General features: G+C 47.9%; 1 protein-coding gene and 1 long non-coding RNA gene across 2 annotated transcripts in view; both read left to right on the plus strand.

The window, feature by feature from the left end:
- Window positions 1-433: 433 nt before the first annotated feature.
- Window positions 434-6,589, plus strand: LOC129694142 (uncharacterized). Its single transcript, XR_008722961.1, has 3 exons — window positions 434-1,084; window positions 4,628-4,825; window positions 6,049-6,589. It is a non-coding gene; the product is annotated as an uncharacterized LOC129694142 (long non-coding RNA).
- Window positions 6,590-7,324: 735 nt separating this feature from the next.
- The window catches only part of LOC129694139 (butyrophilin subfamily 1 member A1-like), an 83,947-nt gene continuing 79,230 nt past the window's right edge, over window positions 7,325-12,041 (plus strand). The window contains exons 1-3 of the mRNA XM_055630859.1: window positions 7,325-7,480; window positions 9,997-10,344; window positions 10,958-11,242. Of these exons, the coding sequence (XP_055486834.1) occupies window positions 7,426-7,480; window positions 9,997-10,344; window positions 10,958-11,242 (688 nt within the window). The 5' untranslated portion in view covers window positions 7,325-7,425. The remainder of the gene's footprint in view (window positions 7,481-9,996; window positions 10,345-10,957; window positions 11,243-12,041) is intronic.

The raw sequence follows: 12,041 nt of genomic DNA on the forward strand, positions 1-12,041 counted from the left end.
CATTTCTCTGGACTCCATCTGCCGTGATTCTCAGTCTGAAAAAGGATCTCGACCCGAAACGTCACTCTGTAGCGGGACCTATTGGCTAAACTGTGTATTAGAGAAATTAGTGTCTGAAGAAGGGTTTCGGCCCGAAACGTTGCCTTTTTCCTTCGCTCCATAGATGTTGCTGCACCCGCTGAGTTTCTCCAGCACTTTTGTGTAACCTGTGTATTAGAAAACCGTCGTCAGAGGCCGGGTCTGTCACGTGACAGGGTTGGCGCGCGGGCTTTTGGCAGTTGGTGATTGACGGTTGGCAGTTGGCGGTTGGTGTTTGACGGTTGACAGTTGACAGTTGACGGTTGGTGATTGACAGTTGACGGTTGGCGGTTGGTGTTTGAAGGTTGACAGTTGACAGTTGACAGTTGACGGTTGACCAGCTGATGTTCTTCGCGTTAACAAGAGCTCAGAAACGGTTTTCCCTCGACCAGATACCCGTGCAGTTTCAATGTTGTTTTTACAATAAAACTATTTGACTCTACCCGTGTGGTCTCGCTACAACCTATTCCTTCTCTCCAACACATGCTGCCTGTCCCGCTACATTGGTCACCCCGTCGGCCCTAACGTTTACGGACCCGCTGTTATGGACGCAGCCGATGACCTCGACGCCAACCCGGCCCAGCAAAACGTCAAGGCCTCAAGCATGGATCCTGCAAATCCAGGCCCAGTTTCAGGTCGGACACAGTTACATTGCCGCCGGTTTAACCAGGTATTTCTACATGGATCAAGGAACCTCTCCTTACCTCTAACAAGCGCCGGCCGAAGACAAGTACGAGGGCCTCCAGGATCCTGCACATGGACGGCCTCGGTGTGAACTGATGAACGAAATGTTGTCGCTGATGGACGGTGACCGGCCTCGTCTTGTCTTTGACCAGGCGTTCGGCAGCGACCCCCTTCACCGGCCCCCCTGCAAGTCGCCGAGGGAGAGGACGAGCTGTGACAAGACAAGCAGCAACATAGCGACGCTTCCATCAGCCGGGTATCTGCGGCTCCACCATTCATTCCACCGACAACACAACGATGCAACCGGCAGCAGCGGATACCGGTAAGTGTCTGACAGTCTTGGTCCTCATTCCTACCAAAGATTAGGAATGTTCACCCTGAGGGAGTTTCCGCGACCGCTGGGCACCGAGTGGGGGTTGAATGTATCCTGGACAAGGATTGTAATATACTTGTTTAGTAGCTGCTTAGCATATTTGTTTGTCTTGTATTATGGTGGTGTTTTGTTTTACTGTATTGGAAATACTATTTTCATATTTGAATAAATATTTTTGATTAAAAAAATATTAAAAAAAGATTAGGAATGTTACAACATTTTAAGATTAAACAAACCAAGCCTGTCATTTATTCCATCATATAAAGTTGAAAAAGGACTTTAATTTGACACCTAATTCACTTTCATATTTTAAGTATTAAAACAGTTATGGCCATTTGCATACTGGGAAATTAGCATCTTGTCCCCTATTGCTTTTCCATTCACTTAACACAAAAGCTGTGATCGAGGACAGTCAAAAGCCCATAACTTTATTAAAAATTAACAGAACTGTGAAATGTTCAGTTATTATAGATTGAAGCATTCTGGAAACAAGCATCCTTACTTGGATGGCCTGAAATTAAAGTATATAATTAGTTAATTACCTAATTAAGTAGCATGATTCGGGAGGGGCTGCTTGTTTTGTGCGGTTTTTCACTTGCGCGCGTTAGTTCAGCGCTGACCACCGTTGTGGGCAGATGTGTCTGGAGAACCTGTATACTGGATATCGAACTTTTGTATAAAGATCTGTTGAAAACTCCAGTAGTCGTTTCTCAGACCACTAAAAGCTAATTACAAAATTACCCGTTGTGACGGAAATAGTAATAAACGCCCAGACTGTCTTGAAAATTGAAAAATGTAATATTCTCAAGATCAGAACTTTAATATTATTGTAACATTAAAACGAATAGTAAATACCCAACAAAAAATTCATATTCATCAGTCATCAAATCAATTAAATTCATCTAAATTAAATTACTAGATCTAAACATCTATCCCATTCTTAAGAAAAGGCTACAAATAATTGTCGGAGGATTATTTGTTGTATGTGACGGATGGTAGGGTGGAAGGTGAGGACAAATAATTCTCCGACATTTTCGCCACCTCCAACAGGATCCCACCACTGGCCACATCTTCCCATCTCCTCCCCTGTCTGCTTTTCGCAGAGACCGCTCCCTCCCGAACTCCCTGGTCAATTCGTCCCTTCCCACCCGAACCACCGCCTCTCCTGGCACTTTCCCTTGCAACCGCAGGAAATGCTACACTTATCACTTTACCTCCCCACTTGACTCCATTCAAGGACCCAAGCAGTCTTTCCAGGTGAGACAGAGGTTCACCTGCAACTTCCCCAACCTCATCTGTTGCACCCTCTGCTATAGATGTCAGCTGCTCTACATCGGTGAGACCAAGTGTAGGCTTGGCGATCGCTTTGCCCAATACCTCCACTCGGTTCGCAATAACGAAACCTGATGTCCTGGTGGCTCAGCACTTCAACTCCCCCTCCCATTCCCAATCCCTGACCTTTGTGTCCTGGGCCTCCTCCATGGCCAGAGTGAGGCCCGCCATAAATTGGAGGAGCAGCACCTCATATTTCGCTTGGGCAGTTTGCACCCCAGCGGTATGTTCACCTTATCCGCAGGATCCCCATTTATCCTCAATGGAGTGTACGTCCTCGGATGATGTGCCCTCCTAAAGTCCATGATCAGCTCCTTCGTTTTTTTGATGTTCAAGAGGAGGCTGTTATCTTGGCACCAGAGTGCCAGACCAGCCACCTCCTCCCGGTAGGCCTTCTCGTCGTTGTCTGAGATCAGGCCCACCACCATAGTGTCATCAGCAAACTTAATTATTGAGTTGGAGCTGAACCTAGACACACAGTCATGTGTGTACAGGGAGTACAATAGGAGGCTGAGGACGCAACCCTGGGGCGATCCTGTGCTCAGGGTGAGGGACTTTGATGTATTCCCTCCCATCTTGACTACCTGGGGCCTGGCGGTGAGAAAGTCCAGGACCCAGGCACACAGGGAGGTGTTGAGCCCCAATTCCATTAGCTTCCCGGCCAGTCTGGTGGGGACTATCGTGTTGAAGGCTGAACTGTAGCCTATGAACAGCATCCTCATGTAACCCCCTTTCTGGCTGTCCAGATGGGAGAGAGCGGTGTGCAAGACCTGGGAGACCGCATCGTCTGTGGATCTGTACATTCCAGCATCTGATACTTTGACCCTCTTCAGTTTAAGCGAGGCATTTCCATGGGGAAACTCTTCCCGAAAGTGTTCCATCCTCCCTCGATAAGCCTCGTCCTGCACCTCAGCTCCGTCCTGGCCGCTGGTGTATAAATGTACCGGTGATCCCGGGCTCGATGTAAACCATCGGACCTCCAGAGCGTCCAGTGATGTATCTGGTACCTTCTGACATTCCAATAGGGCATCTTCACCCACCATGGCCACCACCGGATGGTCCGGCACAATCACAGAGAACTCCTCTGGAACTTCAGCTTTTTACGTTGGCGACTTGTGTAACTTTTCGAGGGTAGAGTGGTAGTTAAGCAAAAGCAGGTACATTTCCATTTTACAGTTGCCAATTCTTCCAAAAATCATATTAGAATAAAGTCACAATCTCTCTCGCTCGAATGCTCCAAATGGGGGATTTGAACCCACGACCATCTGACCCAGGACTTTGTTAACAGCGACTCTACTGACAATCGGAACTCATCCCACACATCGACTGAGGCAGTGAAGTAGCACAATATTCACGGGAAGGTGTATGTGATGGTCGCGTAGATGGTGCCATTACCTACCCATGGTCACCGCATGAACAAGCAACAGCACAAAGATGCAGCCTGCTCCCTTCATCGTTGAAAGAATCCCTTCCTTGGTTTCACCTGGAAACTGAACATCGAGATAATGTTTAAATGGGTAGCACTACCGCACTGAAATTAAGTCCATGAACTAACTCTATGCATTCTATGTTTAATATATTTTTATTAGAAGCATGTATACAAATAGAAACATAGAAACATAGAAATTAGGTGCAGGAGTAGGCCATTCGGCCCTTCGAGCCTGCACCGCCATTCAATATGATCATGGCTGATCATCCAACTCAGTATCCCGTACCTGCCTTCTCTCCATACCCCCTGATCCCCTTAGCCACAAGGGCCACATCTAACTCCCTCTTAAATATAGCCAATGAACTGGCCTCAACTACCCTCTGTGGCAGAGAGTTCCAGAGATTCACCACTCTCTGTGTGAAAAAAGTTCTTCTCATCTCGGTTTTAAAGGATTTCCCCAACGTAAATATATTGTCACAGTAATATAATATAAAAAACGATTCGCCTGTTACAGAAAAGGTTTGTGGGTGAGGTACCGGATGGATTGCTGTTTGAGACAGCCTGCGTTGGGGAACTGGTTCAGTACCGTCCTGAGTTTCTGGTCAACGTGACTCCTTTCACTGGCTGCTCTAACCTGACATCTGCTCCCATGAAACACGCCTTCCTTTGAGTTTGAAACCAGATAAATGTTCCACACTAATACTCTTCGCAAATATGCAACCTCTCAACAGCAAAAACAACACGTCGCACCTTTTCTGGGCAGTGATGGTCCAAAGTCTGGCTTGTTCCTTTTATTAAAGAGAACTGATAAAGATTCAGGCTGAAATCATAAAGGAATCCAAAGGAGTCCAAAGGGCTTTTACTGTCATTAACAATCACAGGACTGTGGGGAGGCAGTGAGACGATGAACAACCAAAGTTGGGAATAAGGTAGGGACATTTCTATACTTTTAACTTGTTTCCTATAACTGTGGCCATACTGACCAATGTGGACATTAGAACCATCTGAAGTTATGTGCAACTCTGTATTAATGCCATTAAACTGTCTCATGGTGTGTCGTTAAAGAATCACCAAAACAGGAGAGTCGACAAAGAAGTCAGTGGATGTTATTTACTTGGATTATCAGAAGGATTTTGATAATGTGCCACACGCGAGGCTGCTAAACAGGATTGGAGCTCCTAGTATTTGAAGCAAGGTTCCAGCATGGATAGTAGATTGGTTGACGGGCAGATTCAACGAGTGAGAATAAAGGGGGGACATTTCTGGTTGGCTGCTGGTGAATAGTGGTGTTCCACGGGGGTTGGTGTAGGGGCTTCATGTGTTAATGGTCTGGATGGGAGAATTGGTGACTTTGTGGACAAATTTGCAGACGGGATGAAAAGAGGTGGAGGGGGCTGTTGTGTAGAGGAAGCATGGAGGCTGCAGAATGACGTGGACAGGTTGGGAGAGTGGGCAAAGAAGTGGAAAATGGAATACAGCGGGTTGTTGTGTTTGACTGAGAGTTCACAGTCTAAAATATCCGTTCCCCGCCACTCCCTGGTACTGATAAGGACAAGCGCAGTGAACTGGGCGGCACGGTGGCGCAACGGCAAAGCTGCTGCCTTCTTCTTCTTGCGAATGGCATGCACAGCCTAATGTCCCTGTCCCACTTAGGAAACCTGAACGGAAACCTCTGGAGACTTTGCGCCCCACCCAAGGTTTCCGTGCGGTTCCCGGGGGGTTTTGTCAGTCACCCTACCTGCTTCCACTACCTGCAACCTCCGGCAACCAACTGCAACCTCCGGGAACCGCACGGAAACCTTGAGTGGGGCGCAAAGTCTCCAGAGGTTTCCGTTCAGATCTCCTAAGTGGGACAGGGGCATTAAAGTTGTAGGACAACTAGTTCTATTTGATCTTATTTGATTGTGCACGCCGGAGTCATTGCATTGGTCGAAACAGGGCGGACCACGTGAAGATTGCAATCTCCCACCCCAGTTGCTGCCTCACAGAGACCCGGGTTCGATCCTGACTACGGGTGTTGTTTGTACGAAGTTTGTACGTTCTCCCCGCGACCGCGTGTGGTTTCTCCGAGTGCTCCGGTATTTTCCCACAATCCAAAGACGTGCAGGTTTGTAGATAATTGGCATCATGAAAATGTGTAAATTCTCCCTAGTCTGCAGGGTCGTGCTGGTGTACACGGTGATCTCTGGTCGTCGCGGACATGGTGGGCTGAAGGGGCCGTTTCCATGCTGTATCTCGAAAGTACAATCTAAAGTCTCTCCATTGGGCACGTGGTGTATGGAAGTAACTGAATTATTTTATTTTCATATTAATGATATTTGGAAACTCTCCAGGAATATTCTTTATGCCCTATAACATCACAGTGTCAAACAATGTAAAATGCCCCCATTCGCTGTGGAAAGTATTCCCCGGACACTGTGGGAGCAACGTTCATGATTGCAACAACCACTTCAGTCCACGTACAGATCTTGTGTATGAGAGATATTACATAATCTTGTGTTAGAAAGTTCCCCTACTAGTCCTACTGTTCCCGCCTACATTCTATCTGTGTCCCATCCCCTCCCTCGACATCAGTCTGAAGAAAGGTCTCGACCATAAACGTCACCTATTCCATCTCTCCATAGATGCTACCTGTCCCGCTGAGTTACTCCAGCATTTTGTGTCTATCTTCCACTGTCCGAGATCTCTCCTCACCCCCCCCCCCAGCTCTCTCCTCACCCCCCCCCAGCTCTCTCCTCCCCCCCCCCAGCTCTCTCGCCCTCACTCCCCCCCCCAGCTCTCTCTCACCCCCCCAGCTCTCTTCACCCCCCCCACCCACCCCTCTCCCTCTCCCCCCCCTCCCTCCTCACCTCCCCCCCCCAGCTCTCTCTCCCCCCCCCCAGCTCTCTCCCCCCTCCCCCCCCCCCCCAGCTCCCCCCCCCCCCCCCCCCCCCCCAGCTCTCCCTCTCCCCCCCCCCCCCCCTCCCCCCCCCCCCCCCACCTCCCCCCTCTCCCTCCCCCCCCACCCCCCTCCCCCCCCCCCACCCCCCCCCCCTCCCCCTCCTCCCCCCCCTCCCCCTCCCCCCCCCCTCCCTCCCCCCCCCCCCCCCCTCCCCAGCTTTTTCTCATACACCCCCCCCCCCCCCCCCCCCTTGTCTCTCCTCCCCGGCTGTTTCCTGGCAGGAACGGTGAAAATTGGCTCAATGATCTGCCTTTGCTGAAACAAATTGTAAAGTCCATTTAGGTAAAATATCTTTGCAAACTCCTACCAAAGCTAATAATGCTACCAATGCACATGGAACAAATCCCAGGTAAAATGTCAGTCCTGGAATTAAGCAGTGCAATTTTGGTGAGTGATATTTCAGTTTGTGTATGTTTTTGCTAATCTCGATAACTGATTTATTGTGAATGGATGTACCAGTTAAAATAACAGCAAATTAAATCCTTACTATGAATAATATTCATGTCAATACTCTAGTGATGCTCCTTTTATTCAATGTTAATCAGCTTTCTCCCTTCAAGTCAAACTGTGCCGTGATTTCATCCCAAGATGAAGGGAAGACACAGGATTGTACTGATCCTACTTCTCCAGACAGCAATGATGGGTAAGCTGTGGAATAGTCACTGCAACAGTCAATCGTGCCTTGTTCAGTAGTTTGCACACTCGGTCTAGTCTTGCATGAGTTGAGACTGGGCGGAAACGGAACAGTCAGCAGCCGCATGGGTCAAGTCGGACATGGTGGATTCAAAGCCCTTGCTGAGCCATGAGCACAGCTTTAGGCTGATGATGCTGCTCTGTTTTAGCTACTGTCTTTAGTTGTGATGAAACTGTTGACCAGAAGAGCATGTCCCCTGAAGAGGAACGTGTTCGGCTGCCTGAATATTGTTTGTCCTTCAGCAGTGTCACTGAAAGCAAATATCTTGTCGATATCACGTTGCTGCCTGTGTGAGCTTGTACATTTGGCTTCCTGCATCACAACCGTGATGACACTTCCCTTGGCACCAAATGTCTACTGACGCCTGTTGGGATGTGCTCAGGTTGGCAAATACTCTTCCATTTCTATATTCTTACCTGGATAGGTCAGGTGTGGTATATGGATAGGCCAGGTGTGTTACATACATAGAGCATACAGAGCAGGTGTGTTACATGGATAGGACAGGTGTGTTACATGGAGGGCAGGTGTGTTACATGGATAGGACAGGTGTGTTACATGGATAGGACAGGTGTGTTACATGGATAGGACAGGTGTGTGTTACATATAGGACAGGTGTGTTACATTGATAGGACAGGTGTGTTACATGGATAGGACAGGTGTGTTACATGGATGCGACAGGTGTGGTACATGGATTGGACAGGTGTGTTACATGGATAGGACAGGTGTGTTACATGGATAGGACAGGTGTGTTACATGGGTAGGACAGGTGTGTTACATGGATAGGACAGGTGTGGTACATGGATAGGACAGGTGTGTTACATGGATAGGACAGGTGTGTTACATGGATAGGACAGGTGTGTTACATGGATAGGATAGGTGTGTGGTAGGACAGGTGTGTTACATGGATAGGACAGGTGTGGTACATGGATTGGACAGGTTTGGAGGGATATTGACCAAAGGCGGGCAGGTGAGACTAGTGTAGCTGGGACATGTTGGCAAGTGTGGGCAAGTTGGGATGAATGACCTGTTTCCACACAGTATCACTCTACGACTCTATGACTCTAATTATATGCTGGCCATTTCCAATTGAACAGTCGCACCAACCATTTCCCTACCTCTCCCAATCTGCTCTCTCCATGAAGGATCTATTTGCATTATTATACTGTCTGTTTCCATGGCATTCAGCAGCCTCTACTCCACAGCTCCATGTGGCGTGTGTTACTGCAGAGTGTGGACACATCAGGCCTGTACTTGCCATTCACACACTAGCTGGCATTTCCCGTTTCCGATTTCCACCATCCACAGGATTCTTTCCTCTCATTATCACCACAGTTCCAGCACTTAAAGCTGGGAAGAGACCGCATGCCTCCCAATTCACCATTTATCTCCTAAATATTTAAACCTCACATCACACTGATGATCAGTTCTTATCTGGGTTACCCAGTTCTCAATATCCTGCGTGAATCTTCAGTTAACAGATTCAAATTGACTTCAAGGAAAGAGAATCCAACTGTCCATGCAAACCTGTCTGCCATGTGTACTCAGTCATGTGTAGAGAGTCTGTATCTTGGTGGGGGAATGTTGGCCGGGACCCTGGGAGAACTCCTTGCTCATTAAATAATGTTCTGAGCTGTTCCATTCCACCACAAATGTTGGATTCAGAGTATATTGAACCAGACCCCACCTGCAACGGTCACTGAAGTGTCAGCTCATATTGTGAGCTCTGCTACTGAAGTGACTCTCAAGTGGAGGAGAAGTCAGGCTTTCATTGGGTTTACAAAGTCATGAATGATTTGAAGTGAATCCAGAAACATTTCTTGTTCAGTGTTTGTGGCTGCATTCGAATCACAATTGTGTTTAAATATGAATCTGTGTTTAAACAATTTCCACTCTGAAATGGCATTAATTTACAAGACATGGGCATTACTGGCAATGCCAGCATTTAATGCCCATCTCCATTTGCCTCTGAACCAAGTTGACGGGGGGGGATTATGGATCAAAGTGTACAACATTGCTGCGTGTCTGGGGAATACACGCACTCACAGACTGGGGAAGGGCAGCAGATTTGTTCTTTAAAGGACATTTTTCAACCTGCTTGATTCCTTGGTGTGTGGGAGAGTGAAGGCAGTGTATTCTGTGTACCCCTGACCTGTTTAATTGGTGGGAAAGGAAAGTACACAAGAATATATGGCTATTGAACTGCAGAGGCGAGTTTATACCGAAGGCAGACACAAAATGCTGGAACAACTCACTGGGTCAGGCAGAGGAATAGTTGACGTTTCAGGTTGAAAATATATGACAGCAGCTTTCATTATGTATTGATTCTTTCATATGAGCAATATGTCCAGACCAATGATATTTGGAAGAGTTCCAAACTATAACAAAATAATCACATTTACTTTCTTGAAATCGCCAGAACGAAAGATTCTACAAATATTCTGAAGTTTAACCATTGTATTTTCTAGAGGAGTTCTATGTGATTGTGCCGGACTATCCGGTGGTGGCCATGGTGGGTGAAGATGCCCTATTGGAATGTCAGAAGGTACCGGATACATCACTGGACGCTCTGGAGGTCCGATGGTTTACATCGAGCCCGGGATCACCGGTACATTTATACACCAGCGGCCAGGACGGAGCTGAGGTGCAGGACGAGGCTTATCGAGGGAGGACGGAACTCTTTCGGGAAGAGTTTCCCCATGGAAATGCCTCGCTTAAACTGAAGAGGGTCAAAGTATCAGATGCTGGAATGTACACGTGTTCCATCAGCACCCCCACGTCCCGTCAGCAGGAGGCGCTGCGGCTGCAGGTTGAAGGTGAGTCCCTCTGGTTTACATCAAGGTTTACACCAGGAATATCAGTAAGCAGCCCCTCACACTGGCATTTTACTGGGAAGTTCAAGGGTTATTGACAATGTAGATCGCTGCCTCGGCACAGGCTGTGAGTGACAGTGCCCGGAACGGAATGGCAACGGTGAGGTTGTGTGTAGGAAGGAACTGCAGATGCAGGTTTACACCGAATGTAGACACAAAATGCTGGAGTAACTCAGCGGGACAGGCAGCTTGTGTAGAGAGAAGGAATGGGTGACGTTTCGGCTCGAGACCCTTCTTCAGTCTGGGAATCATGGGAGAGGGAGTGTAGAGATATGGAAGGGTAAGGTGTGAAAAAGAGAAATCAAAGGGGACGCGGTTCAAGGAGAATGTAGAACGGATGATTGTTAGCTGAAGGGGAAGGTGACAACGAGGTGATGGGCAGTAACGTGGGGGTACCCGGTGACCCATCCGTTGGTGTTCCCACCGTTGCTGTTTCTGTAGCTCTTCAGGCCCCGGCATCATCTGCTGCTCACTGACCCAGCACACGGACGGAAAGCCCTTTCGTGGCGAGATACATGTGTAACAATCATGTTTACCGATTACATCCTGATTGTAGGATTTGGTCTCCGGCCCTGGATCCGCTTGGAGGAAAGCACCACACAAGGAGTACGTGTGGTGTGTAAGTCGGATGGATGGTTTCCCAAGCCGGAGATACGGTGGCTGGATGGGAGTGGACAAGATGTAACAGAACGGTCTGACACATTGTTTACTGAGGACCCCAGCGGGATGTTCACTGTCCACAGTCACATTGATGTCACAAGTGATTCTGTGAACAGGTATTCCTGTTACATACGGAGTAAAATACTGGGGAAAACACAAGAGGCCCATCTCCAGATATCAGGTATGTGGGAACCTGGGAAACATTCAACAAAAGCGAGTTCTGAACGAACTTTCACTGCGCTAAAGGCATTAACGTTTGCGTGGACCCACCAGCACTGCACTGGTCTGGTCTCATTCCCATGGAGCAGCTTTTCTTGTTTGAGCCCAGATGGTCTCTCACTGCAGAACTATCTGAGACCACAAATAGACACAAAGTGCTGGAATTATTCAGCGGGTCAGGGAGAATCTCTGGTGAAAAAGGATGGGTGACGTTTCGGGTTGGAACCCTTCTTCAGAGATGCCGCTGAGATACTCCAGCATTTTGTGAATAAACCAGCATCTGCAGTTCCTTCCTACACATTTTATCTGTGGCCACACCTGTCCACTGTCTCCTCTCCACCCCCCTCCATCACATCTGTTTCCAGATCTTTGGCCACTTCTCCACTTTGCGCTGCCACTGATATCTAACTGTCCATACACCAAACACATTAACATGACCAGACACATTGACCACTTTGCAAAGTGTATGCCTTCTTTCACAAGGCACGACATCAATATAAACACTCATAGCCGATGATTTAATTCACCCGTGTAATCTCCATTAGATCGGCATTGAGTTTACTGTGTATAAACGAGATTTAAATGTTTAGAATAACAGCCCCGTGTCTGCGGTGCTGTAGTAGCAGGCATGAAAAATCTGAATCTGACTTTCTTCCCTCTAGAGATGCTGCCTGACCCATTGAGTTACTCCAGCATTTTGTGTTTGTCTTTGGTTTAAACCAGCATGTGCAGTTCCTTCCTGTTGCTGTTACTAATCTATT

The sequence above is a fragment of the Leucoraja erinacea genome, unplaced genomic scaffold, assembly GCF_028641065.1.
Source record: "Leucoraja erinacea ecotype New England unplaced genomic scaffold, Leri_hhj_1 Leri_554S, whole genome shotgun sequence".
Lineage (NCBI taxonomy): Eukaryota > Metazoa > Chordata > Chondrichthyes > Rajiformes > Rajidae > Leucoraja > Leucoraja erinaceus.